General features: G+C 54.5%; 1 protein-coding gene across 2 annotated transcripts; it reads left to right on the top strand.

Annotated features, from left to right (window-relative positions):
- The first annotated feature begins 4,152 nt into the window (after positions 1-4,152).
- Positions 4,153-21,813, top strand: chmp7 (charged multivesicular body protein 7). Of its 2 annotated transcripts, none has more exons than XM_072485924.1 (10): positions 4,153-4,453; positions 6,505-6,676; positions 6,760-6,945; positions 16,317-16,450; positions 17,269-17,317; positions 18,995-19,114; positions 19,276-19,374; positions 19,926-19,986; positions 20,416-20,540; positions 21,019-21,813. In XM_072485924.1, exons 1-10 carry the CDS (start codon positions 4,179-4,181, stop codon positions 21,046-21,048), a joined length of 1,251 nt encoding a protein of 416 aa, XP_072342025.1. In that variant the 5' UTR covers positions 4,153-4,178; the 3' UTR covers positions 21,049-21,813. The 2 variants fall into 2 exon arrangements, with proteins under 2 accessions (XP_072342025.1, XP_072342024.1); XM_072485923.1 differs by having other exon boundaries at positions 4,154-4,453; positions 20,416-20,595.
- Positions 21,814-27,860: the final 6,047 nt, after the last annotated feature.

Raw genomic sequence — 27,860 nt, 5'->3', positions numbered from 1 at the left:
AGCAGCAGCAACCCAGTAATTCCCCCCTCCCCCCCCCCTGCTAGACCCCCCGCTAGCGTAATTACTCCCCCCATGTTGCTCCCAGAAGTCAGCAAACTCTGGCTGACCTCGGCTTCCCCCCGTGATCACGGCTCGCACCGTGCGACGCCCCCTCCTTCCTGCTTCTCTATTCCCGCCATAATTATCATAGCGCGGGAACCAAGCCCGCGCCTCTCCCTCGGCCCCGCCTCCCATGGCCAACGCCCCATCTCCTCTCCCTCCCCACCTCCCCCATCACCACCTGTGGGAGAAAGAAAAGTTACCATACCGCAGGATTAAAACATAAAACCCCTCTTCGCCCCCCCCCCATTCGCCCCACCACTTTGTCCAAACGTTCATTTTCATAATCCAATCATTCCAATTTTTCTTCTACAATAAAAGTCCACGCTTCATCCGCCGTTTCAAAGTAGTGGTGCCTCCCTTGATATGTGACCCACAGTCTTGCCGGTTGCAGCATTCCAAATTTTATCTTCTTTTTGTGAAGTACCGCTTTGGCCCGATTAAAGCTCGCCCTCCTTCTCGCCACCTCCGCACTCCAATCTTGATAAACGCGGATCACCGCGTTCTCCCATTTACTACACCGAGTTTTCTTCGCCCATCTAAGGACCATTTCTCTATCCTTAAAACGGAGGAATCTCACCACTATGGCTCTGGGAGTTTCTCCTGCTCTCGATCCTCGCACCATAACTCGGTATGCTCCCTCCACCTCCAACGGACCCGTCGGGGCCTCCGCTCCCATTAACGAGTGCAGCATCGTGCTCACATATGCCCCGACGTCCGCCCCCTCCACACCTTCAGGAAGGCCAAGAATCCTCAAGTTCCTCCTTGCGTTGTTTTCCAGTGCCTCCAACCTCTCCACAGATCGTTTCTGGTGTGCCTCCTGTATCTCCGACTTCACCACCAGGCCCTGTATATCGTTCTCATTCTCTGCTGCTTTCGCCTTCACGACCCGAAGCTCCTGCTCCTGGGTCTTTTGTTCCTCTTTCAGCCCTTCAATCGCCTGTAATATCGGGGCCAACAACTCTTTCTTCATTTCCTTTTTTATCTCCTCCACGCAGCGTTTCAAGAACTCTTGTTGTTCAGGGCCCCATATGAAACTGCCACCTTCCGACGCCATCTTGGTTTCTGCTTGCCTTCCTTGCCGTTGTTCCAAAGGATCCACTGCAATCCGGCCACTTTCCTCTCCTTTTTCCATCCGTGTCCAGGGGGAACACCCTTCTGGTTTACCGCACGGTGTTTTTAGCCGTTAAAATTGCCGTTGGGGCTCCTATCAAGAGCCCAAAAGTCCGTTCCACCGGGAGCTGCCGAAACGTGCGACTCAGCTGGTCATCGCCGCACCCGGAAGTCTCTTTGAATTGGATTGGATTTAATGTCACGTGTACCGAGTTACAGTGAAAAGTATTGTTCTGTGTTCAGTCCAGGCAGATCACTCCATACATGAAAACTTAGGACGTACAATAAATACACAATGTAAATACAGACACAGGCTCAGGGTGAGCATACCGAGGGTAGTGCTACTCAGTAGAGAAGATGCGTGGGGAGAACAGCTCAGTCCATAAGAGGCTCACTCAGGAGTCTGCTAACAGCGGGGAAGGAGCTGTTTTTGAATCGTGTTCTCAGACTTCTGTGTCTCCTGCCCGATGAAAGAGGTTGGAAGAGTGAGTAAGCCGGGTGGGAGGGGGTCTTTGATTATGCTGCCCGCTTTCCCCAGGCAGCAGGAGGTGTAGACGGAGTCGATGGATGGGAGGCGGGTTCGTGTGATGGACTGGGCGGTGTTCACGACTCTCTGGAATTTCCTACGGTCTTGGGCCGAGCAGTTGCCATACCAGGCTGTGATGCAGCCTGATAGGATGCTTTCTATGGTGCATCTGTAAAAGTTGGTAAGGGTTAATGTGGACATGCCGAGTTTCCTTAGTTTCCTGAGGAAGTGAAGGTGCTGTTGTGCTTTCTTGGCCGTAGCGTCGACGTGGGTGGACCAGGACAGATTGTTGGTGATGTGCACCCCTAGGAATTTGAAACTGCTAACCATCTCCACCTCGGCCCCGTTGATGCTGACAGGGGTGTGTACAGTACTTTGCTTCCTGAAGTCAATGACCAGCTCTTTAGTTTTGCTGGCATTGAGGGAGAGATTGTTGTCTCTGCGCCACTCCACTAGGTTCTCAATCCCCCTCCTGTATTCTGATATCTGTACAGTCTTCTATATAAATACAGTCCAAGCAAGCACAGCTGAAGGAGGCCATTTGCTCTGTCATGCCTTTGAAGTAATTCCTGTTCCCCAACTTTCACTGAAAGGAGCTCCTAGTTCTCCGTCGGCTTTGGGAAAGCGGGCATCAAATCTTTGGGCCCTGAATTGAAAGTTAGAAGTTCAAAGCGCAATTTAGATTACCGTCAGGAGCTCTCCATTTAGTTTAAGGTGGAAAGTTGCCGGTTCTTTTCTCTGTATTACTGAGGGAGAACCACACATGGTGGTTAGCACGGCTGCCTCACAGAGACGAATGTGATATAAAATAGTTACTTTAAAGATATTAGTTGCTGTAACGTAGATATAGGCCAGTCTAATTCATGTTAGTTCACAGACAAAGGATTTCAGAGAGCATGGCAAAGGAGGGGGGGATGGGGTGTTTAGAGTATGAGGAGAAAAGGATGCTGGGTAACAAGAGGCCCAGGGTTAAGGAATGAGAAGTGAGCCAATTAGGATGTATGGCCAGGTCAGGAGGGGTATAGGATGACCTCTGGGAATCGTGTATGTGAAACTTGATGCCATTTGAATGTGTTGGTAGAGATTTCTTTGTTCTGCAGAATCACTCGATTCTGGAGACCCAGGAGGCAGCTTGCGGTCTGGGTTTTTGTGAAGTCAAATAAAAATAACTAATGCTATGCCTACAAATCCATCTCGAGTTTTATTGAGGCCAGACTGACGGGGAAAGAATTTATTATTTCTCAACAGTGGGTGGACCAGGACTGATTGTTGGGTGATGTGCACACCTAGGAATTTGAAACTGAGTTCGGGAATCCTGGGTTCAGCAAGGATCCGGGTTCCATTCCGGCCTGGGGTGACTGTGCGGAGTCTGCACGTTCTCCCCGTGTCTGCGGGGGTTTCCTCCGGGCGCTCCGGTTTCCTCCCACAGTCCAAAGTTGTGCAGGTTCGGTGGATTGGCCACGCTAAATTGTCCCTGAAGAGCGGAGTGACAGGGTGGGGGTTTGGGCCTAGGTGAGGTGGTCTTTCTAAATGTCGGTGCAGACTCGATGGGCAGAATGGCCTCTTTCTTCACTGTAGGGATTCTATGATTCTCTGAACCGTTGGCTTCTAACTCGGGAGGAGTCAGAACATAACAAAATAAATTGAAAGCCAAAGTAAGTTGACCTAATTGTTGTCAGCCACGGTTCCTCCATTACAACAGTGACTAACACAGCAAAAAGAAAGAGGGTGCTAGGGTGGCGCAATGGTTAGCCCTGCTGCCTCACGGCGCCGAGGACTCGGGTTCGATCCCGGTTCTGGGTCACTGTCCGTATGGAGTTTGGTTTAAATTTAGAGCGCCCAATTCACTTTTTCCAGTGAAGTGGGGAATGTCGCGCGGCCCGATCCCCCCGCCCTGCACATCTTTTGACGTTTGTGGGGGCGAGACCCACGCAGACACGGGGAGAATGCGCAAACCCCACACGGGCAGTGGCCCGGGGCCGGGATCGACCCCGGGGCCCTGGGCGGCGCGAGGCAGCGGTGCTAACCCACTGCGCCGCCCGAGCGCCCTCTTTTTGCTGCGTCGGTCACCGCTGTAATGTAGGAACCGCGGCGCGAGGCGGCGGCGCTAACCACTGCCCCGCCCTGCCGCCCTAGTCCGTGTGGAGTTTGCGCGTTCTCCCCGTGTCGGCGTGGGTCGCCCCCCCCCCCACAACCCAAAGAAGAGGTGGACAGGCAACGCTAAGTTGACCCTTAATTGGGGGGGAAATAAGAATCGGGGGGGCTCTAAAAACATTTTTTTTTTGCAGAAATGTCAGTAAAGAGGGCGCAGCTCCGGCTCGGGGAGACTGGGGGACGCTGCGGAGGACGGGGAAGGAGATATAGGAATGCAGTTGCTGGTACTGCGCTCTGTCGCCCCCCGCCGGGCGCCGCTGCGCACTGCACCCCCGAGCCCGGAGCGATGGCGGCGGCCGGCGCCGGGGAGCCGCCCGGGGAGCCCTGCCCGGACTGGGCCGATGAGCAGCGCATGGCCTTCCTCTTCTCGGCCTTCAAGCGGAGCCGCGAGGTGAACAGCTCGGACTGGGACGCCAAGCTGGCCTTCTGGGCGCCGCTGGTGCTGCGGGAGGCGGCCCGCCGCGGCCGGCTGGCCTTCCGGCCCCGGGAGCTCGGCGCCTGGTTCCGCAGGAAGGGGGCCGCGCCGCTCGGCCTCGGCACCGTGCTGCACGACATGGCCAGGTGAGGGGGGCGGGGCGGGGGGCGCGCGGGGCGGGGGGGCGCCCGGGCCCGGGGCGGGGGGGCGAGGGGGCACCCGGTCCAGCAGCCCGGGGCGAGAGGGCAAGGGGGTGAGGGCCCACACAGTTCAACAGCCAGGTGAGTGAGGGCAAGGGGGTGAGGGCCCACACAGTTCAACAGCCCGGTGAGAGAGGGCAAGGGGGTGAGGGCCCACACAGTTCAACAGCCCGGTGAGAGAGGGCAAGGGGGTGAGGGCCCACACAGTTCAACAGCCCGGTGAGCGAGGGCAAGGGGGTGAGGGCCCACACAGTTCAACAGCCAGGTGAGCGAGGGCAAGGGGGTGAGGGCCCACACAGTTCAACAGCCCGGTGAGAGAGGGCAAGGGGGTGAGAGAGGGCAAGGGGGTGAGGGCCCACACAGTTCAACAGCCCGGTGAGAGAGGGCGAGGGGGTGAGGGCCCACACAGTTCAATAGCCCGGTGAGAAAGGGCAAGGGGGTGAGGGCCCACACAGTTCAACAGCCAGGTGAGAAAGGGCAAGGGGGTGAGGGCCCACACAGTTCAACAGCCAGGTGAGTGGGGGTGAGGACTCCCTGGTTCAACAGCCGGGTGAGTGAGGGTGCGGCCCCTCCCCGGTGAGTGCGGCCCCTCCCCGGTGAGTGAGGGTGCGGCCCCTCCCCGGTGAGTGAGGGTGCGGCCCCTCCCCGGTGAGTGAGGGTGCGGCCCCTCCCCGGTGAGTGAGGGTGCGGGCCCCTCCCCGGTGAGTGAGGGTGCAGGCCCCTCCCCGGTGAGTGAGGGTGCGGGCCCCTCCCCGGTGAGTGAGGGTGCGGCCCCTCCCCGGTGAGTGAGGGTGCGGCCCCTCCCCGGTGAGTGAGGGTGCGGGCCCCTCCCCGGTGAGTGAGGGTGCGGCCCCTCCCCGGTGAGTGCGGGCCCCTCCCCGGTGAGTGAGGGTGCGGCCCCTCCCCGGTGAGTGCGGGCCCCTCCCCGGTGAGTGAGGGTGCGGCCCCTCCCCGGTGAGTGAGGGTGCGGCCCCTCCCCGGTGAGTGAGGGTGCGGCCCCTCCCCGGTGAGTGAGGGTGCGGCCCCTCCCCGGTGAGTGAGGGTGCGGGCCCCTCCCCGGTGAGTGAGGGTGCAGGCCCCTCCCCGGTGAGTGAGGGTGCGGGCCCCTCCCCGGTGAGTGAGGGTGCGGCCCCTCCCCGGTGAGTGAGGGTGCGGCCCCTCCCCGGTGAGTGAGGGTGCGGGCCCCTCCCCGGTGAGTGAGGGTGCGGCCCCTCCCCGGTGAGTGCGGGCCCCTCCCCGGTGAGTGAGGGTGCGGCCCCTCCCCGGTGAGTGCGGGCCCCTCCCCGGTGAGTGAGGGTGCGGCCCCTCCCCGGTGAGTGAGGGTGCGGCCCCTCCCCGGTGAGTGAGGTGAGGCAGTAACGCAGTGTGAGATGACTCCATGGTGCAATGCTGCAGAATGTTCTGCCAGCGGGGTTAGGGTCCATTCCCCCATCCACTTGGGTCAAGTTCCGGTGAACGCACCTCCTCCGCCTGCGGTTCACACTGCCCCCTCCCTGTCCTGTGCCCCGACCCCTCGTTCCATGTGGTGCCACCAGCCTCCACACTGCCGTCTCCCTGGCCCATGCAGTGCACTCACCCCCCAGTTCCGCTCTGTGCCCTTCCACACACCACTCCCCCCGCCCCCCCCCCCCCTCAAACAGCCCCACCCTGACCTGTGCGGCCCCCCCCCCTCCCCAGTCTGTGTGGTGCTCCAACCCCCCCAACTCGGTCTGCACAGTGCCCCTGCCCTCGGTACACGAGGTGCCCCCCCCCCCCCCCGGTCGCATGGTACCCCACCCACCCCAGTCCGCAATGTTCCCCCCCCCACCCCTCGGTCTGCACAGTGCCCCCCCTCCAACACGTGCCTCTCCCCTATGTCCATTTCCCCTCTTTCTATGGTCCCCTCCTCTGTTCCCCTTTCTTACCCCACCCCATTTACTGTTGATAACATTTGCTCATTCTGTATAGGTCTGTTGCGCGTGTTGACTCCTTTGTCCACCCTCTCTGTCACTCCCAAGGCGAGGGCTGATTCAGAAGGAGTCGAGTTTTGCAGCCAGCGTGGATGCCGGCTGGCTGGCCTGGAGTGTGGGCTTGTTTCTGATTAAGCCCCTAAAGTGGACGCTGGGCTCTTTGTTCGGGAACAACGCCATTTCGCCGGATGAAGCTTATGTCATTGTCGAGCGTATTAAGGTGAGAACGGTGCACGTTTATATGTGTTCCCGGGTGTCGCGATAACGATCATTCCGACCGTAACGCTTTGTCCCCGCCCCCAGGAGAAGGCGGCCGAGGTCCTGCAGCTCTGCCAGAATTCCCTGGAGCCCTCGCAGCCCGTGGTCGCCTTCGCCAGGCTGCAGGAGGTGTGTCAGAGTGTGTGCGCCGACGAGAAGACCTTCTGTCTGTGCCTGCTGCAGCTGCAGAAAGAGAAGCGGGTCATGGTTACTGAAGTCGATGGCGATAAGGTGAGCACGCGCGGGCAGGCGACGGGTTCTGAGCAGTGCTGGGCGCACGGAGAGCGGCTCCCGCGCAGTTGCCACGGGCTGTTCAGCAGCCGTGTGCTTCTCTGAAACGCGGATGCTTTGGGTGTACTGCTGGTGGAATGTGGAGCTGCAGCTGGGCTGTTCCTCCATGTTCCTATCATTACTCTGAGTTTGGTCATTCTCTTTTTTTTAAAGAAAATAATGTTTATTAAAGGTTTTCATAAAATATCAACAATAAAATGAGAAAGAATAAAGAACCCAACAGGGTTAAGTACAAAACACAATCTAAAAAAAGCAAACCCCCAAACCCCCCCCCCCGTACCTAAATAATAAATTAACATTAACACCCCGACTTAAGACAACAGGTGTATACACCCTCTCAGACTCTCCAGTGTAAATAAAATAAACCAAAATAAAGTCCACCCCCCCCCCCCACCCCCGAGCTGCTGCTGCCGTTGACCAATGTCTATCGTTCTGCCAGAAAGTCCAAGAATGGTTGCCACCGCCTCAAGAGCCCTTGTACTGACCCTCTCAAGGCGAATTTCACCCTCCCCAATTTAATGAACCCTGCCATATCGTTGATCCAGGGTTCCACACTTGGGGGCCTCGCATCCTTCCACTGAAGAAGAATCCTCCGCCGGGCTACCAGGGACGTAAAGGCCTCTTTCGCCTCCTGTACTCCCGGCTCCTCAGCCACCCCAAATATTGCGATCCCCCAGCCCGGTTTGACCCTGGATCCTACCACCCTCGACACCGTCCTCGCTACGCCCTTCCAAAATTCCTCCAGCGCTGGGCATGCCCAGAACATATGGGTGTGATTTGCTGGGCTCCCTGAGCACGTAACACACATGTCCTCACCCCCAAAGAACCTGCTCATCCTTGTCCCGGTCATGTGTGCCCTGTGCAGCACCTTAAACTGTGTGAGGCTGGGCCTCGCGGATGAAGAGGAAGAGTTCACCCTCCCTAGGGCATCTGCCCACGCCCCCTCTTCGATATCCCCTCCCAACTCCTCCTCCCACTTACCTTTCAGCTCCTCCACCGAGGCCTCCTCCTCCTCTTGCATCACCTGGTAAGTTTCCAAGATCTCCCCCCCCCCCCCCCCCCCCGAGAGCACCCTGTCCTGTACTGTGTGTGGCAGTAGCCGCGGGAATTCCACCACCTGCCGTCTGGCAAACGCCCTTACCTGTAAGTACCTGAAGGTGTTCCCCGGGGGGAGCCCGTACTTCTCCTCCAGCTCACCCAAGCTCGCGAACTTCCCGTCCACAAACAGGTCCCCCAACTTTCGTATGCCTGCCCTGTGCCACCCCGCAAACCCTCCACCTGTTCTTCCTGGGGCGAACCGGTGGTTCCCCCGTAATGGGGTCCACGCCGAGGCCCTAACTTCCCCCCTATGCCGCCTCCACTGCCCCCAAATTTTGAGGGCCGCCACCACCACCGGGCTCGTGGTATACCTCCTTGGAGGGAGTGGCAGCGGTGCCGTTGCCAGCGCCCCCAGACTCGTACCCACACAAGATGCCGTCTCCAGCCTCTTCCATGCAGCCCCCTCCCCCTCCATCACCCACTTGCACACCATTGTCGCATTGGCGGCCCAGTAGTACCCACAGAGGTTGGGCAGCGCCAGCCCCCCCCTATCACTACTCCGCTCCAGGAGCACCCTTCTCACCATCGGAGTCCCTCTAGCCCACGCAAAACCCATTATACTCCTGTTAACCCACCTGAAAAAAGCCTTCGGAATAAACACGGGGAGGCACTGGAACAGGAACAAAAACCTTGGGAGCACCGTCATTTTGATTGACTGCACCCTACCCGCCAGGGACAGTGGCAACGCGTCCCACCTCTTGAACTCCTCCATTTGCTCCACCAGCCTTGTAAAGTTAAGCCTATGCAGGGCCCCCCAGCTCCTGGCCACTTGGACCCCCAAATATCTGAAGCTCCTCTCCGCCCTTTTTAGTGGGAGCTCGCCAATCCCACTCTCCTGGTCCCTTAGCTGAACTACGAACAGCTCGCTCTTCCCCATATTGAGTTTGTACCCCGAAAAGTCCCCGAATTCCCTAAGGATCCTCATTACCTCTGGCATTCCTCGCACCGGGTCCGCCACATACAGCAGCAGGTCGTCCGCATAAAGCAACACCCTATGCTCCTCCCCACCCCGCACCAACCCCCTCCTGTTCCTCGACTCCCTCAGTGCCATAGCCAGGGGTTCAATCGCCAGTGCGAAGAGCAGGGGGGACAGGGGACACCCCTGTCTCGTCCCTCGGTGCAACCGAAAATACTCGGACCTCCTCCTATTTGTGGCCACACTCGCCATCGGGACCTCATACAACAGCCTAACCCACCTGACAAACCCCTCCCCAAACCCGAAACTCTTCAGCACCTCCCACAGGTACCCCCACTCTACCCTATCGAAGGCTTTCTCAGCATCCATCGCCACCACTATCTCCGCCTCCCCCTCCCTCGCCGGCATCATGATAACGTTCAAAAGCCTCCGCACATTCACGTTCAACTGTCTCCCCTTCACAAACCCCGTCTGGTCTTCATGGATTATCTGCGGCACACAATCCTCAATCCTCGGGACTAAGATCTACATTTAGCACGGAAATCGGTCTGTAAGACCCACATTGTAGGGGATGCTTGTCCCGCTTCAGGATCAAGGAGATCAGTGCCCGGGACATCGTCGGGGGTAAAGCCCCCTCCTCCCTTGTCTCATTGAAGGTCCTAACTAACAGCGGGCCCAACAGGTCCATATATTTTTTATAGAACTCGACCGGGAAACCGTCCGGCCCCGGTGCCTTCCCCGCCTGCATGCTTCCTATCCCTTTGATCAGCTCCTCCAGCCCAATCGGGGCCCCCAGTCCCGCCACCAGTCCCTCTTCCACCTTTGGAAACCTCAATTGGTCCAGGAAATGGCCCATCCCTCCCTCCTCCCGTGGGGGCTCGGATCGGTACAATTCCTCATAAAAGTCCCTGAAGACCCCATTGCCAACCCCACTCCGCACCACGCTCCCTCCCCTGTCCTTAACTCCCCCGATCTCCCTAGCTGCGTCCAGCTTCCGAAGCTGATGCGCCAGCATCCGGCTTGCCTTTTCCCCATACTCGTAGACCGCCCCCTGGGCCTTCCTCCACTGCACCTCCGCCTTCCTGGTGGTCACTAGGTCAAATTCGACCTGGAGGCTGCGCCTCTTCCTCAACAATCCTTCCTCAGGCTCTTCCGCATACCTCCTGTCTACCCTCACCATCTCCCCCACCAGCCTCTCCCTCTCCCCCCACTCCCTCCGCTCTTTGTGGGTCCTAATGGAGATCAGCTCTCCCCTCACCAATGCCTTCAGTGCCTCCCACACCATCCCCACTCGGACCTCCCCGTTGTCGTTGGTCTCCAAGTACCTCTCTATACTTCCTCGGACCCGCTCGCTCACCTCCTCGTCCGCCAACAGCAGTTTGGGCATTCTCGGCAGCAGCAGATCACTGTTTCTGTCCACATGTGGTTTGCGTTCACCTTTTTCCTTTGCTGAGTTTAATTGATCATGGTGAGGGATATGAGAGTCCGGGAATAGTTCTGTATTCACTGTTGACTACGATAAAGTGCTGGCCGGTTGCAGCACGGGGTTAGATACAGAGTAAAGCTCCCTCTACACTGTCCCCATCAAACACTCCCAGGACAGGTACAGCACGGGGTTAGATACAGAGTAAAGCTCCCTCTACACTGTCCCATCAAACACTCCCAGGACAGGTACAGCACGGGGTTAGATACAGAGTAAAGCTCCCTCTACACTGTCCCCATCAAACATTCCCAGGACAGGTACAGCACGGGGTTAGATACAGAGTAAAGCTCCCTCTACACTGTCCCCATCAAACACTCCCAGGACAGGTACAGCACGGGGTTAGATACAGAGTAAAGCTCCCTCTACACTGTCCCCATCAAACACTCACAGGACAGGTACAGCACGGGGTTAGATACAGAGTAAAGCTCCCTCTACACTGTCCCCATCAAACACTCCCAGGACAGGTACAGCACGGGGTTAGATACAGAGTAAAGCTCCCTCTACACTGTCCCCATCAAACCATCCCAGGACAGGTACAGAACGGGGTTAGATACAGAGTAAAGCTCCCTCTACACTGTCCCCATCAAACACTCCCAGGACAGGTACAGCACGGGGTTAGATACAGAGTAAAGCTCCCTCGACACTGTCCCCATCAAACACTCCCAGGACAGGTACAGCACGGGGTTAGATACAGAGTAAAGCTCCCTCTACACTGTCCCCATCAAACACTCCCAGGACAGGTACAGCACGGGGTTAGATACAGAGTAACGCTCCCTCTACACTGTCCCCATCAAACACTCCCAGGACAGGTACAGCACGGGGTTAGATACAGAGTAAAGCTCCCTCTATACTGTCCCCATCAAACACTCCCAGGACAGGTACAGCACTGGGTTAGATACAGAGTGAAGCTCCCTCTACACTGTCTCCATCAAACAATCACAGGACATGTACAGCATGGGGTTAGATACAGAGTAAAGCTCCCTCTACACTGTCCCCATCAAACACTCCCTGGACAGGTACAGCACGGGGTTAGATACAGAGTAAAGCTCCCTCTATACTGTCCCCATCAAACACTCCCAGGACAGGTACAGCACTGGGTTAGATACAGAGTGAAGCTCCCTCTACACTGTCCCCATCAAACACTCCCAGGACAGGTACAGCACGGGGTTAGATACAGAGTAAAGCTCCCTCTACACTGTCCCCATCAAACACTCCCAGGACAGGTACAGCGCGGGGTTAGATACAGAGTAAATCTCTCTCTACACTGTCCCCATCAAACACTCCCAGGACAGGTACAGCACGGGGTTAGATACAGAGTAAAGCTCCCTCTACACTGTCCCCATCAAACACTCCCAGGACAGGTACAGCACGGGGTTAGATACAGAGTAAAGCTCCCTCTACACCGTCCCCATCAAACACTCCCAGGACAGGTACAGCACGGGGTTAGATACAGAGTAAAGCTCCCTCTACACTGTCCCCATTAAACACTCCCAGGACAGGTACAGCACCGGGTTAGATACAGAGTAAAGCTCCCTCTACACTGTCCCCATTAAACACTCCCAGGACAGGTACAGCATGGGGTTAGATACAGAGTAAAACTCCCTCTACACTGTCCCCATCAAACACTCCCAGGACAGGTACAGCACGGGGTTAGATACAGAGTAAAGCTCCCTCTACACTGACCCCATCAAACACTCCCAGGACAGGTACAGCACGGGGTTAGATACAGAGTAAAGCTCCCTCTATACTGTCCCCATCAAACACTCCCAGGACAGGTACAGCACTGGGTTAGATACAGAGTGAAGCTCCCTCTACACTGTCCCCATCAAACACTCCCAGGACAGGTACAGCACGGGGTTAGATACAGAGTAAAGCTCCCTCTACACTGTCCCCATCAAACACTCCCAGGACAGGTACAGCGCGGGGTTAGATACAGAGTAAATCTCTCTCTACACTGTCCCCATCAAACACTCCCAGGACAGGTACAGCACGGGGTTAGATACAGAGTAAAGCTCCCTCTACACTGTCCCCATCAAACACTCCCAGGACAGGTACAGCACGGGGTTAGATACAGAGTAAAGCTCCCTCTACACCGTCCCCATCAAACACTCCCAGGACAGGTACAGCACGGGGTTAGATACAGAGTAAAGCTCCCTCTACACTGTCCCCATTAAACACTCCCAGGACAGGTACAGCACCGGGTTAGATACAGAGTAAAGCTCCCTCTACACTGTCCCCATTAAACACTCCCAGGACAGGTACAGCATGGGGTTAGATACAGAGTAAAACTCCCTCTACACTGTCCCCATCAAACACTCCCAGGACAGGTACAGCACGGGGTTAGATACAGAGTAAAGCTCCCTCTACACTGACCCCATCAAACACTCCCAGGACAGGTACAGCACGGGGTTAGATACAGAGTAAAGCTCCCTCTACACTGTCCCCATCAAACACTCCCAGGACAGGTACAGCACGGGGTTAGATACAGAGTAAAGCTCCCTCTGTACTGTCCCCATCAAACACTCGCAGGACAGGTACAGCACGGGGTTAGATACAGAGTAAAGCTCCCTCTATACTGTACCCATCAAACACTCCCAGGACAGGTACAGCACGGGGTTAGATACAGAGTAAAGCTCCCTCTACACTGTCCCCATCAAACACTCCCAGGACAGGTACAGCACGGGGTTAGATACAGAGTGAAGCTCCCTCTACACTGTCCCCATCAAACACTCCCAGGACAGGGACAGCACGGGGTTAGATACAGAGTAAAGCTCCCTCTACACTGTCCCCATCAAACACTCCCAGGACAGGTACAGCACGGGGTTAGATACAGAGTAAATCTCCCTCTACACTGTCCACATCAAACACTCCCAGGACCGGTACAGCACAGGGTTAGATACACAGTAAAGCTCCCTCTACACTGTCCCCATCAAACACTCCCAGGACAGGTACAGCACGGGGGTTAGATACAGAGTAAAGTTCCCTCTACACTGTCCCCATCAAACACTCCCAGGACAGGTACAGCACGGGGTTAGATACAGAGTAAAGCTCCTTCTACACTGTTTCCATCAAACACTCCCAGGACAGGTACAGCATGGGATTAGATACAGAGTGAAGCTCCCTCTACACTGTCCCCATCAAACACCCCCAGGACAGGCACAGCACTGGGTTAGATACAGAGTAAAGCTCCCTCTACACTGTCCCCATCAAACACTCCCAGGACAGGTACAGCACGGGGTTAGATACAGATTAAAGCTCTCTCTACACTGTCTCCATCAAACACTCCCAGGACAGGTACAGCATGGGATTAGATACAGAGTGAAGCTCCCTCTACACTGTCCCCATCAAACACCCCCAGGACAGGCACAGCACTGGGTTAGATACAGAGTAAAGCTCCCTCTACACTGTCCCCATCAAACACTCCCAGGACAGGTACAGCACAGGGTTAGATACAGAGTAAAGCTCCCTCTACACTGTCCCCATCAAACACTCCCAGGACAGGTACAGCACGGGGTTAGAGACAGAGTGAAAAATGAAATGAAACGAAAATCGCTAATTGTCACAAGTAGGCTTCAAATGAAGTTCCTGTGAAAAGCCCCTAGTCGCCACATTCCGGCGCCTGTTCGGGGAGGCTGTTACGGGAATCGAACCATGCTGCTGGTCTGCCTTGGTCTGCTTTCAAAGCCAGCGATTTAGCTCTGTGCTAAACGGTCCGTAAAGCTCCCTCTACACTGTCCCTGTCAAACACTCCCAGGACAGGTACAGCACGGGGTTAGATACAGAGTAAACTCCCTCTACACTGTCCCCATCAAACACTCCCAGAGCAGGTACAGCACGGGGTTAGATACAGAGTAAAGCTCCCTCTACATTGTCCCATCAAACACCCCCAGGACAGGTACAGCACGGGGTTAGATACAGAGTAAAGCTCCCTCGACACTGGTCCTCATCAAACACTCCCAGGACGGGTACAGCACGGGGTTAGATACAGAGTAAAGCTCCCGCTACACTGTCCCCACCAAACACTCCCAGGACAGGTACAGCACGGGGTTAGATACAGAGTAAAGCTCCCTCTACACTGTCCCATCAAACACTCCCAGGACAGGTACAGCGCGGGGTTAGATACAGAGTAAAGCTCCCTCTACACTGTCCCCATCAAACACTCCCAGGACACGTACAGCACGGGGTTAGATACAGAGTAAAGCTCCCTCGACACTGGTCCTCATCAAACACTCCCAGGACAGGTACAGCACGGGGTTAGATACAGAGTAAAGCTCCCGCTACACTGTCCCCACCAAACACTCCCAGGACAGGTACAGCACGGGGTTAGATACAGAGTAAAGCTCCCTCTACACTGTCCCATCAAACACTCCCAGGACAGGTACAGCGCGGGGTTAGATACAGAGTAAAGCTCCCGCTACACTGTCCCCACCAAACACTCCCAGGACAGGTACAGCACGGGGTTAGATACAGAGTCAAGCTCTCCACTGTCTCCATCAAACACTCCCAGGACAGGTACAGCACGGGGTTAGATACAGAGTAAAGCTCCCGCTACACTGTCCCCATCAAACACTCCCAGGACAGGTACAGCACGGGGTTAGATACAGAGTAAAGCTCCCTCTACACTGTCTCCATCAAACATTCCCAGGACAGGTACAGCACGGGGTTAGATACAGAGTAAAGCTCCCTCTACACTGTCCGCATCAAACACTCCCAGGACAGGTACAGCACGGGGTTAGATACAGAGTAAAGCTCCCTCTACACTGTCCCCATCAAACACTCCCAGGACAGGTACAGCACGGGGTTAGATACAGAGTAAAGCTCCCTCTACACTGTCCCATCAAACACTCCCAGGACAGGTACAGCGCGGGGTTAGATACAGAGTAAAGCTCCCTCTACACTGTCCCCATCAAACACTCCCAGGACACGTACAGCACGGGGTTAGATACAGAGTAAAGCTCCCTCGACACTGGTCCTCATCAAACACTCCCAGGACAGGTACAGCACGGGGTTAGATACAGAGTAAAGCTCCCGCTACACTGTCCCCACCAAACACTCCCAGGACAGGTACAGCACGGGGTTAGATACAGAGTAAAGCTCCCTCTACACTGTCCCATCAAACACTCCCAGGACAGGTACAGCGCGGGGTTAGATACAGAGTAAAGCTCCCGCTACACTGTCCCCACCAAACACTCCCAGGACAGGTACAGCACGGGGTTAGATACAGAGTAAAGCTCCCGCTACACTGTCCCCATCAAACACTCCCAGGACAGGTACAGCACGGGGTTAGATACAGAGTAAAGCTCCCTCTACACTGTCCCCATCAAACACTCCCAGGACAGGTACAGCACGGGGTTAGATACAGAGTAAAGCTCCCTCTACACTGTCCCCACCAAACATTCCCAGGACAGGTACAGCACGGGGTTAGATACAGAGTAAAGCTCCCTCTACACTGTCCGCATCAAACACTCCCAGGACAGGTACAGCACGGGGTTAGATACAGAGTAAAGTTCCCTCTACACTGTCTTCATCAAACACTCCCAGGACAGGTACAGCACGGGGTTAGATACAGAGTAAAGCTCCCTCTACACTGTCCCCATCAAACACTCCCAGGACACGTACAGCACGGGGTTAGATACAGAGTGAAGCTCCCTCTACGTTATCCACCAATGCATATCAGCCCTCGGTTTGACATATTAGTTAGTGCTGATCACCCTGATGTCTGGTGGAGTAATTGTGAATGAGTGCAGTTTTGTACTTTCGAGCCAGTAGGAGAGTTTTCCCAGACTGACTGTTTCCTTTTAACCTGCCGTACAGATTGTGAAGTTCAGCCACTCCCCTGCTAAGGAAGTTTCAGCAGTCACTGAGGTCGATGTCGGAGTGTACCAGCTGGTGAAGTGTGAAAAGACATTGACACAGAAAATAGAAGCTCTGGCGCAGGAAGGCGAAAGGTACATCGAGGAAACGAAAACCCTGACTTTGCAGTGCTGTCTGGCCGAGAGATTTTTCCTTGGTCAATATTGTGTTTCAAGTCCAGAGCAAAACCCGAGTTCACCCGTTGGCCAAAATGCAGTTGTGTTTAATCTCTCCATTCCCCAATGAAATTTGCTACGTCCCTCAATGGCCTCTGACCAATAGTGCAACCATTGCCCCGTGTCTATCCAAACACATGGACACTTGTTCGACACATCTTGTTTTTTTGGCAATGTCACTCGAAGGGTGGATAAAGGGAAACCAGTCGATGTAGTATATTTGGATTTTTAAAAAAACATTCAGTAAGGTGCGACAAAAGAGATTATTGTGTACAATTAGTCACATGGGATTGGTGGGGGGTGGCGATATATTTGTGTGGGTGGAGGATAGGTTAACAGGTTAGCAAGCTGGTAACTAGTTCTCCAGGAATGAGTACTTGGGGCGTGGCCATTTCAAGAGGTGTCCAAGAGTAACTTAGCCAAGGTTGCTGATCAGGCTCCATGTGGGTGTCCTTTTAGACGGGCGGGAGATTCAGCCAAGCACATTGCCGTCTCGCGATCTCCGCGTCGGTGCTTTCTCCGGCTGTGCGGTGGGGAACCTGGGACTGAGTGCAGTCGCCTCTCACCGACTAGGTTCTAGGTACAGGGTGCGAACCCCAACCCAGACGGTCGCCCGAGGCGGGGGCACGAGCGGGAGGGAGAGAAAAAGAGAGCGTTGATATTTGTGCGTTTCTTTTTGAAATGAACTTAGCCGCTTAATCAAGCCCGTTCACTGAAAGAAAAAATCTTTTCCCCAGATGCATGGAGGACGCAAGGAGCCATTTGAGAGCTGGCAAAAAGAACCTGGTGAGTAACGGCGCTCTCGGTTGACCATTTAATGCTATTTTGGTGCTGGCTCCCCCCTTTCCTGGGCCCCTGTCGATTGTCCGCATGAACATTACCACGTTTCGACTCCATATTGCTGGAGTCCCACCATTAACACTTTCAGATGATGAAGAATTAGCCAGGCGTGTTTTCTGAGTTCAAACGAGGAACAAGATGGGTTTATTGAAGCTACTTCCCGAATTTATAAATAGTTCGGTGAATCATAACCGCCGTTCGTGCCCACACACACACACACACACTAGTACACAAGGCAGAACAAAGCATAAAGATTTTTTTTGCCATTCGTGAAGAAGGTCAAAGAAAGGAGTATACAGTTCACTGTCCTTGGGCTGGTCTTGACTTGGCCGTTTGATTCAGTTGTCTTCCTGGGTGTACTTGCACGGAGCGGATTTTCCCCCAAAGATCTCTGATCGGCAGTAGATTCCTTCTCAGGGGGGCTACTTTGCAAAACCGGGCGCAACACTTTCAAGATACCGAGTGACGGCTTCCTTGCAGCCTCTCAGTACAGCATTCTGAGCTCCCTGGCTTGCCAAACGCTTCTAAAAACCCTGCTGGCTCTGTATTCCAGAGGAATTTGATTGAACCGTGTCTGCTGCCATCGTTTTGTTTTCAGCACGGGTAATTGTATTTTGGCGTCGCACTTTTCAAAAGTTTCAGGATCGTGTCGGAGCCGCAAGCGGTGGGGTCTTACCCCACCAAGGGGTTTTGAGTGCCTGTTCCTTTTCTCCCCTCTCTGTATATTGTTGCTGGCTGGCAGTCCTCTATTGTCTTACTAGGACTTGAACATCTGGCCCAGAACTAGTCAGAGGCTGTGGTCAACAGTGGAGGGGGGGGGGGCAGCAAGTTGAGAAATTGATTGGTTATGTGGAAATGAACGAGAAAAGGGAAGGACGAAGTTACCCATTGCAATGCTGGGAAACCCGAGAGAGCTTATTCCCAGGCAGAGCAAGGCAGCGGTTGTCTTTGGACAGGAGAGGGGCTGCCCTAGGGGCAGCACGGTAGAATTGTGGGTAGCACAATTGCTTCACAGCTCCAGGGTCCCAGGTTCGATTCCGGCTTGGGTCACTGTCTGTGCGGAGTCTGCACGTCCTCCCCCGTGTGTGCGTGGGTTTCCTCCGGGTGCTCCGGTTTCCCCCCACAGTCCAAAGATGTGCGGGTTAGGTGGATTGGCCATAATAAATTGCCCTTAGTGTCCAAAATTGCCCTTGGTGTTGGGTGGGGTTACTGGGTTATGGGGATAGGGTGGAGGTGTTGACCTTGGGTAGGGTGCTCTTTCCAAGAGCCGGTGCGGACTCGATGGGCCGAATGGCCTCCTTCTGCACTGTAAATTCGATGAGAGCCTTGTGCAGACTTGGAGTTGGGGCAGGTGGGTGGAGTTGAGGCGGGGGGGGGGGGTGAGATCAGCCAAGATCGAATGGCGGAGGAGAGAGGACGGGCCAAATGGTCTCATTCTGCTCCTGTATCTTGCACACCCTCCCTCCTGTTGTGTCAGAGAGCAGCACATGAATGCCAGCCCAGGGCAGTATCGTCCCGCTCGGGAGGCTGCAAGGGGCAGCCAGACAGTGTGTGGCGGGTGGGTTCGTTGCTGTAGCTTTGGGGTGTACAAGATAACCTCCTCTTTGCTGGCTTGTCTTGCAGGCACTGAAATCCCTGAGAGTGAAGAAGAGGACAGACAAACGCTTGGCGAGCATTGAAGCCAAGCTCCACACCATTCAGGCCATCCTGGATCGCATTTACTCTTCCCAGACTGATAAAACAGTAAGGAAAGCTTCCCTTATCCGCGCGCTCCCTGACTTCGCAGCCCACTGCTGGAGTTCGACGTATGAAATCCTTGGTTGGGGGAAGAAAGATCCCATTATGATTCCCTGTTATTAAACAAAACTGTGTCCTCTTTTCTCCCCCCCCCTGCTTGTTGCCAGGTGGTGGAGGCCTATCAGGCTGGGCTGGGAGCGTTGCGAAAGTCGATGAAAGACGTCACTGTGGAGAAAGTGGACAGGCTGATGGATCAAATCGAACAGGTGAGGAGACCTGCCCCCTTTTTTCTTTCCACGGGGAATCGGGGAGCCCGCCTCGCCGCCGCACCCTGGAGCGAGGACTGGGAAAGTGGCACGCTGGGTCCCCCTGACCACCCGTCTGTCGGCGGACGTCGAGCGGTCGCAGGCGGCCTGCACCCACCCACCTCTGCCACCAGGTGGAGCCCAGGACCGCAGAGCGGGGTCGGAGCGGAAGCCGGGCGGGCGGGGGGGGGGGGTGTAGAGGGGCCAGCTGAAGAGCGGCCTAGAGCAGAAACGGGGGGGGGGGGGGTGTGCTGGGTCGACGAAGAGGGGCTCTGGGCCAGGGCGGAAGGTCGTGCCAGCAGGCAGGCCACACGAAGGCAAACGACGTTAACATGAATCTGTTGAAAGCGCACACGAACACGGAATTACTGATGTTAAAGTGAAACCGTGTTCAGTAAGTCAGTGTTCAGCGGAGACAGTGTCGAGTGGGTTGGGGGTCATCGTGAGGACTGATATGGGCGATCTCACCGTTTGTCTTTTCTTTTTCCTCCCCCCCCCCCCCCCCCCCCCAGTTCTGTGAGACACAGGATGACATAAACCAGACCCTTGCTGGTGAAAACCTGAACGCGATGGGTGAGTTCTGCAGCCGAGTGCAATGTTCTATTCGACCGGATTGCTCCAAGCAGGGCCTGCCAGATTCCTGCACTCGATTCCTCTCCCAAGGTTCAGCGGCGACTTCAAATTGTTCTGCCTTCAATCCTAATCTGTCCGGTGCTGCTTTCTGCCCTGCAGCCGAGGTTCCCAGTCTCCGAGCTGGCCCGTCCCCGCCGTGCGGTTTCATCTGTCTGCGATGCAGTGGGCTGGTTAATCCCGTGCTCCCCCCTGGGTGGCCCGCGCACGTTCCGAGCAGCTTTTAGCTGTTTCAGCGGGTCGATGGATGCGCGCGTGACTGTCGGACCCCCCCCCCCCCGCCCGCCCACCCCTCTGGGAGTTGTTGGGATGTCGGTGGTCTGCCAAGTAACGGTTGCCTTTTCTTCCCCCCCCCCCCCCGTTCCGATGTAGGGGACGAGGACGAACTGGAAGCCGAGTTGAACGCGCTGCTGGAAGACGCGCCGGAGAAGACCCACGTGCTCCCGGACGCCCCGACCAGGCCGCTCCCCGGATCGCCCAGCGTGAAGCTGCCTGAGGTGATGGATGGTGAACTGGAAGCCCGGCTCGCGAAGCTCATGCTCTCGGAAACTGGTAAACCTGCAGCTCCCTGTTTGAGAGCTGGGGCGTGCGGTGGCGGTGTGGGTGGGGGAGGCGGGGTGGTGGGGGGGGGGGGGGGGGCGACAGCTCTCACTAATTTTCCAGGCCGAGCCTGTTACGCAGACCCTTACAGAATTCCCGCTCAGATGGAGACTCCGACGTGCAAGTAAGTAAACCTCTAACCGTTCAGTCCGACAATGGGGCGGGGTGGAGCCTTCTTCAAACGGGGCGTCCGGTCCCCTTCATTGACAACCCTTCCTGTGGCCCCCTTGTCTGTTTGCAATGGTGACACTTAACCCAAAAATTGAGGGGGGGGGGGGGGGTGGCTCCGCGACATCTGCCGAGGCTCTGGTGGGCTTCACGTTTTGACATTTGGTCTTGCAGCCAGTATGAAAGTCTTCTCCTTCTCGTTCTCAGGTGCCGAAGCCAGCACTGGCCCCACCGTGAAAAGCTCGACCTCGCTAGAACTGGCGCAGTAACCACGGAGGAAATGGTGGCGTTTCCCACCCCCCCCCCCCCCCCCCCTCCCCACTGACCCTTTTGGGAAGCCGAGAGACTCGCAAAGCCAACACTTGTGTCCAAGGAAGACGCGTTTCCGTCCTTTTGGATTTGCCTTGGGAGCTCGGATTAATCGGAAGTTTTGTTTGTCGGACACAGATCCACTCCTGGATCCTCAAACCTGCACTTGATCGCTCTCTTTCCCCCCCCCCCCCCCCTTCTGACGCGTCAGTTGCTACCATGGGGCGTCCAGGAGGCCGCACTGATTCTGGCCTTCCGACCATCAAGGATACCGCTGGGCGGAATGGCGTCCCTCCATGGGACTGGGCTGAGCTCAAAGCAGATATACAGCGGATTGATGAATTAAAATCCATGTTCAAATGATGACGCTTTGCATGCCCGACGTGTGACAGGTTTCCCCGGGAAGTAATGCTGAAGTTGTGGGCCTGACCCTAATTTTCACTCTAATCATTGAGCACGATTTCAGTGGCGTTTCTACGCCGCGTGGCCCTGGCGACTCGGAATTGTCCAGTCTCTGGATCTTAGCAAGAGCAGCCAGGCGCACTGGCGTTGGTTTCCATTCTCATCGTTGTATGAAGTCTTTGTGGTCAATGTAATGTCTTGTTTCTGTCGAACGTGGTAGCCAAAACCAGGGATTGTAGAATATTGGTTCGTCTGATTGAAATAAAGATTTGGTTTTTTTTTTAAACTGTGCATCATTCCGCCTCTCCTCTTTTCTTCATTGGTGAAGACGTCTGTTTGGTGCGTGGTAACTGTTGCCAATTTGATGCAATGCAATACGAGAGTCGCCAATAATGTTGCTCTTTAGAGTCGCCAATATGGTACTGAGGCTCTCTTTATGTTATGTCCCAACAACGTCGCCTATGCTGTGGGTGTTTCTGTTTCTCTTACTGAACCACAAGGCTTCCCGTATATCGGTCAAATGACCACACAACCAGTTAGTCAGTTCAAGTCCAAAGATGGTTTATTTACACACAAGGGTTACTTCGACATGCAAACACAATGTACGACAGGTTACACTACACCTATCAGCTACAATAACCTATACTTAACTTCAGGCGACCGGCACTGTGCAAGTGGATAAGGCCTTTATCTTGATCTCATGTGGCTGGTTTGAAGAAGTGGCTCTGTCTCTGCTGGGCTCATCCGTCAGGTAGCGATCGTTGGTCTTGAACTTGGCTGTCTGGTCGTTATGCTGCAGTTGGGCTGGCACAGGCCGGATTCAAAGGACGCTGGCTCAGGCCGGGTCCAAAAGAGGCAGAACACATGGCTGTGTCCCCTTTTATCCCTCTAGGGTTTCGTGCTCTTTGGGGCGGTCCTTAATCTTGAACCCAATAATTTGACAGGGCTTCGATCACTGCCTTCGATTTTGGCCAATGAAGGGGCGGGTGCCTTGGTGGCTGGGCGTGCCCTGAGCGGTCATTGACCTTGGCAGTTGGGCTCTCTGAGTAAAGGGAGTGGCGCCGATCAGTCTGTGGCTGTATCGGTTTCTTGAGTGCAGTCCTGGGGAAATGGGCTATTAAGAATGCAAACGAGCGGGGGTTTCGATCAGGTCTAGCTACCTTTGTTTCAAATACACAGAAGCTCTGTATCTATCTGAGTCCTGGGTTGGCCATAATTCCCATGGTCCTTTGCATGTGACCATCTCATATGGCTACATCCCGTCCTCTTGATCCTGAACGCGAAGCGTGGTGGATCACACGATTGATCCCGATCATCCTTGGGCCGGTCACCCTTGGTCAAGGACAGGTTCGACACTATGTCCTATATTTTGGGGCATTTGCCTAATTCTATTAACACATCACAAATTACTAATTTCTAACGGGTCACTACAAAACATTTCACTATTAAACATTTAACTTATCCGCACAATTGAATCTCTTAACTAACACTATCTAAACTACTCTTATGCTGCTGGCGAATAACAAAAAGAACGTATATATCGGGGAGCGGGAGGCTTTTGCTCGCCATTTACGGAGTCGAAGTGTCTGAATGACACTGCAGATGATTGCAATTACCAGAAGGGCCTCTACTGTGTATGAAAGGGGGTTCCATTTGGCAATGTTTTTTCACCAAGTGGGGGTTTCGGTGTCTGTCTTTGTGTGTGGTGTGGTGTCCGGGCTAGGGGTGTCATGTGCGGTCGTGTGCGGGCCTGGTGTGTACATTAAAATAGTCCGTTGCGCGCACAGTTGCAGAAGTCCAGCGATGATCAAATCGTACGACAGCAATCCTTGCTTCATCTCGTCTTCTTCCATGTTCCGTGTGATCCTGGGGGTGCAAGCATAATACCTGTTATTCGGTTAATATCTCGTTTTACTTGTCTTTCTCTCCTTAATCCAATTTCCCATTATGATCGTCACCATGTGTGAATCCCTCAATTTTTTTTTTTTTTAAATAACATTTTGCGAGACAAGAAATACCAATTTTTAAAGCACCGAGATTCTCGCAGCTTGTGGTCGATGCGGGAAATGGGTGGAGAATTTCTCCGACTGGTCTTTTTGTTACTTGCAACCAGTGGTGGTTAAGGCTCGTCTTAACCAGCCGAATTTTAGGGCGGCCAATTTTATAAAGTTTCTTCGTCCCAGGGTCCAGAGGTAGTTCGCGTGTACCAGCATATGTGGCAACCAAGTGTGTCATATGTGTAAATAGCAGGTGGGGAGCGACCAAAGAGTCGCGGAAGGTAAAGGAAGGAGGAGGTGAGTGTACCGAGGGTGGCAAGGGGCATTCTTTAAACCACAATAAAAGAGCAGAGAAGGGGAAACGAAGACCTGCCAAGGACAGCGTAGAGTGTAGGGAACCATTCCAGAGTACTCGAAGTGACGGGAACATGAGGTGCGTGTGGGCCGCGGCAGGGCAAGAATGGGTGGAATCCCCGGGTAGGGTGGTGATCAGTGCCGTTGCTCCACTACCCGTGCTTAACTGACCAGATCCATTTGGGGTCCTCGGGTAGGGCGGGGATGAGTGTCGTTGCTCCCTACCTGGGTGACCTAACGAGCAGAAAGAATTTGTAGTCGTGTGAGATCCAGCAATTGTACCTTTAACGGCCATTGGTCAGTAAATGGCGTCTGGGTTTCTGTGAAAAGAGTGTTGCTAACTTTGCCTTAGTTCAATTGCTCTGTTTTATTACCTTTGCTCTTGAGTCGCCAGGTATCTTTCTGATAGCGCCACGTGGTTCAAGTCCGAGTAATGATCAGTAATCCAATACACCGATTAGTAAGGTTTAAATCAAAGCAATCGCTTGGTTCAATTTTCTCCAATGCTGGAGCGGTTCCCTGATCGATGGGCGGTCTTGAGGTGCTCGTTCACCTCCTTTTGTGTCGGCTCCTGCTGGCGCCGAGGAGTCTGGTTTTGCTTTGTGTGTCTAAATGTTGCTTATTGTTCCCGGGGATTGCTCATTAGTATGCCGATGGCTGTTGTTTTGTTATGCTGATGGTTGCTGGTATCGATAGTGTCTGGCCTTTCCAGAGGTAAATACACAGCCAACCTGCAGCTGCTGGTTTTTTGTCTTGTTGGCTGACTTTCCCATCAGCCTTTGCCGTTCGCCATTTTGAATCGGGAGTTGGCCATTTTAAGTGGCGACAAGAGTAACTATGACTGTATCAAGAAATTGGGTGTCAGGCCGACCAACATCAATTAAAACTATGTAGCAATAAGAAAGAAAGAAGGAAAAAGAAGAAGACTGGCAAGCTCCATCAGAAATTAGGACGCCGTAATTCTTATGCGACGTCTTTCCTCATCATTTGGACACCTCCGGGTTCTGTACCAAACAGCGTTGTAAAAGGATTACCGAAACGAGAGTCACAGAATTTCATAGAATTTACAGTGCAGAAGGAGGCCATTCGGCCCATCGAGTCTGCACCGGCTCTTGGAAAGAGCACCCTACCCAAGGTCCACACCTCCACCCTATCCCCATAACCCAGTAACTCCACCCAACACTAAGGGCAATTTTGGACACTTAAGGACAATTTATAATGGCCAATCCACCTAACCCGCACATCTTTGGATTGTGGGAGGAAACCGGAGCACCCGGAGGAAACCCACGCACACACGGGGAGAACGTGCAGACTCCGCACAGACAGTGACCCAAGCCGGAATCGAACCTGGGACCCTGGAGCTGTGAAGCAACTGTGCTATCCACAATGCTACCGTGCTGCCCCGTGCTTACACATATGAGTCAGAATCTGAATCATCACCATCTCCCGGTTGCCAGACTCGTGCTGCCCTTTCTGTGCCATGGCCGCGTGGGCCGCCGTAAGATCCGAATCGTCATGTCTTACCAGTCTACAAGAGTTGTTGCGGTGCCAAAGGGGGTTCGTTTGTCGTGAGGCATCGGGGCAGTGGCAGTGAAGGGCAAGTTACGGTCGTCAGGCAGTGGCTGTGGAAGGGGAGGTAGGGGGGCAAAGATCTCCTTTGTCGTGGTTCCGGGGCCTGGGGTGACTGGGGGTAGAGCGATCGTACCATTGATCAGGGATAGCAATCGATTCGGGAAGGCTGTCGCTGTCATCGGAGTCAAGCTCAAGGTGGAAGGTCGCACCTGTGGGCGGAGACAAGGTCGGGTCTGTGGATGTGCTGGCATGGCTGGGGGAGGGTTGGACTAGGTTGTCGATGGGCGGGGTGGAATCGTCTCCTATTGCCAGAGAGATGTGGTGGGAGTGGCTACATCGGGATCCATAGACTTTGAGTTGGTTGTTGTGGAACCAACCAGTTTTGCCATTGGGGTACGTTACCTTGTACACGGAGGGGCTCACTTTGTCCGAGATGGAGTAGGGTCCTGCAAATTTGGGGGAGAGGAAAGAACTGGGGTTGCAAAGGGAAACAATTACTTGCTGACCGACTGTGTATTCGACGGGGTGGGCGTTTTTGTCAAAGCAGGCTTTACTCTGCTTCCTTCTAGCGCCGAGTCGAACAGCTGCAACGAGCTGTGCCGCTTTAATGTTATCTGTGACTTGTTGGACCCCTTTTTCATGGGTGAGGGCGCTGACTGTGGGGCGTGCCAAATCAAGACCTAATAAATATTCCATTCTTTTCATGGGTTGTCCGGTCATGAGGGTGTGGGGGGTGAAACCTGTGGACCTGGAAACGGTGTTCCGAATAATCATGAGGGCGAATGGGAGAACTGTGTCCCACGTGGTGTTATTCTGCTGCACCATCTTCCTAATGGTCACTTAAAGTGCGATTCATTCGTTCAACAATGCCACTGGATTGGGGGTGATACGCTATGTGGAATTTTGGCCTGATTCCAAAAATTGTTCGAACATTTTGCATGACTCTGCCGGTGTAGTGGGAACCTTGGTCTGACTCAATGCTGCGGGGGAGACCCCAGCGTGTGAATATCTGTTGGGTCAAAATCTTAGCTGTGGCCTTTGCTGTGTTCGTCCGTGAGGGAAATGCTTCTACCCATTTAGTAAAGGTGTCTACAACAACTAAGACTTATTTGAAACCATTTCTGCAAGGGGGGAGGGGACCAATGAAGTTGAGTATGCAAGTTTGCCCAAGGGCCATTCACAGGTCGGGTGTGACATAATTGTCCTTTCTTTGTGTATCTTTTCCGGATTGTTTTGAGCACAGATAAGACAATTCTCTACATAATGGGTTACATCGGTTTTTAAATCGGGCCACCGACACAATGGTCTGAAATGGGCAATGGTATTGTCTATCCCCTGGTGTCCGTGTCCGTCATGAAACTGGTCAATTATCTGGCTTCTGTCCTGGGTGGGGACCACATTTAAATTCCGTTTTTCAAAACTATGCCGTCCTGGACCGTCAGTGCGTCCTTCCATTTATCATAGGGGGCTGGGAAGTTACCGTCTAAAACTTGTTTGAGAGTTTCGTCCGGCTTATTGGGCCTGAGATAGATCCTCGGTATTGGTCTGGGAACCCTGGACTGCGTGCATCGGTTCGCTTTCGGGGGGGGCTGCCAAAAGTGACCCATGGCGTGATCCTGCTTTGGCTAGGGCGTCTCGTCGGGATGTCCCCTTTATCCAACTAAAATTTGACAGGGAAGGCGATTCAACGATGCGCGCTTGCAGTTGAGGTTCCGCCCCCTCCAGGGGGAAAAAATATCATCAATTCACTTCAAGCGAGACCTGCGATCGGTCAGAAGGGGGTTGAGGCCGATCGATGTAAAGTCACTGCTGTGTTACTTGTGCAGGGGAGGTAGATTATCAGTGGGAGCGGGGCAGGGCAATGTTCACATAGTGGATGCTGGGGGACAATTGGCCTTGATCTCCCTCTGACTGGGTACCCGGCAAAGCTTGGGTGCTGTCCTCACTCACTGTTGATCATTCTCACTTTAAAACATTTTTATCATTGACTGCATGTGGGTATTGCCGGCTAGTTCAGCATTTGTTGTACATCCTTAAGCACCCTTTGGGAAGGCGTGGGTGAGCCGCCTTCTTGAGCCGCTGCAGTCCCTGTGGTGTAGGTACACCCACTGTGCTGTTAGGGAGGGAGTTCCCGCATTCTGACCCAGACGGTGAAGGAACGGCCGATATATTTCCAAGCCGGGATGGTGAGTGACTCGGAGGGGAACCTCCAGGTTGTGGGGTTCCCAGGTATCTACTGCCCTTGTCCTTCTAGATGGTAGAGGTCGCGGGTTTGGAAGGTGCTGCCTAAGGAGCCTTGGTGAGTTGCTGCAGTGCATCTTGTAGATGGTACACACGGCTGCCTCTGTGCGTCGGTGGGGGAGGGAGTGAATGTTTGTGGATGGGGTGCCGATCAAGCGGGACTGCTTTGTCCTG

Source organism: Scyliorhinus torazame, chromosome 20 (genome assembly GCF_047496885.1).
Source record: "Scyliorhinus torazame isolate Kashiwa2021f chromosome 20, sScyTor2.1, whole genome shotgun sequence".
Classification (NCBI taxonomy): domain Eukaryota; kingdom Metazoa; phylum Chordata; class Chondrichthyes; order Carcharhiniformes; family Scyliorhinidae; genus Scyliorhinus; species Scyliorhinus torazame.
The sequence above is the reverse complement of the archived record's forward strand: the minus strand, read 5'-3'. Positions and strand labels throughout refer to the sequence as shown.

Bases quoted from the DNA above. Each gene is read 5' to 3' on its own strand.
- chmp7 (XM_072485923.1), top strand. From the start codon at position 4,179: ATGGCGGCGGCCGGCGCCGGGGAGCCGCCCGGGGAGCCCTGCCCGGAC. The intron at 17,318-18,994 runs GTGAGTAACGGC...CTTGTCTTGCAG, and splicing joins GAGCTGGCAAAAAGAACCTG to GCACTGAAATCCCTGAGAGT. The intron at 19,115-19,275 runs GTAAGGAAAGCT...GCTTGTTGCCAG, and splicing joins CTTCCCAGACTGATAAAACA to GTGGTGGAGGCCTATCAGGC.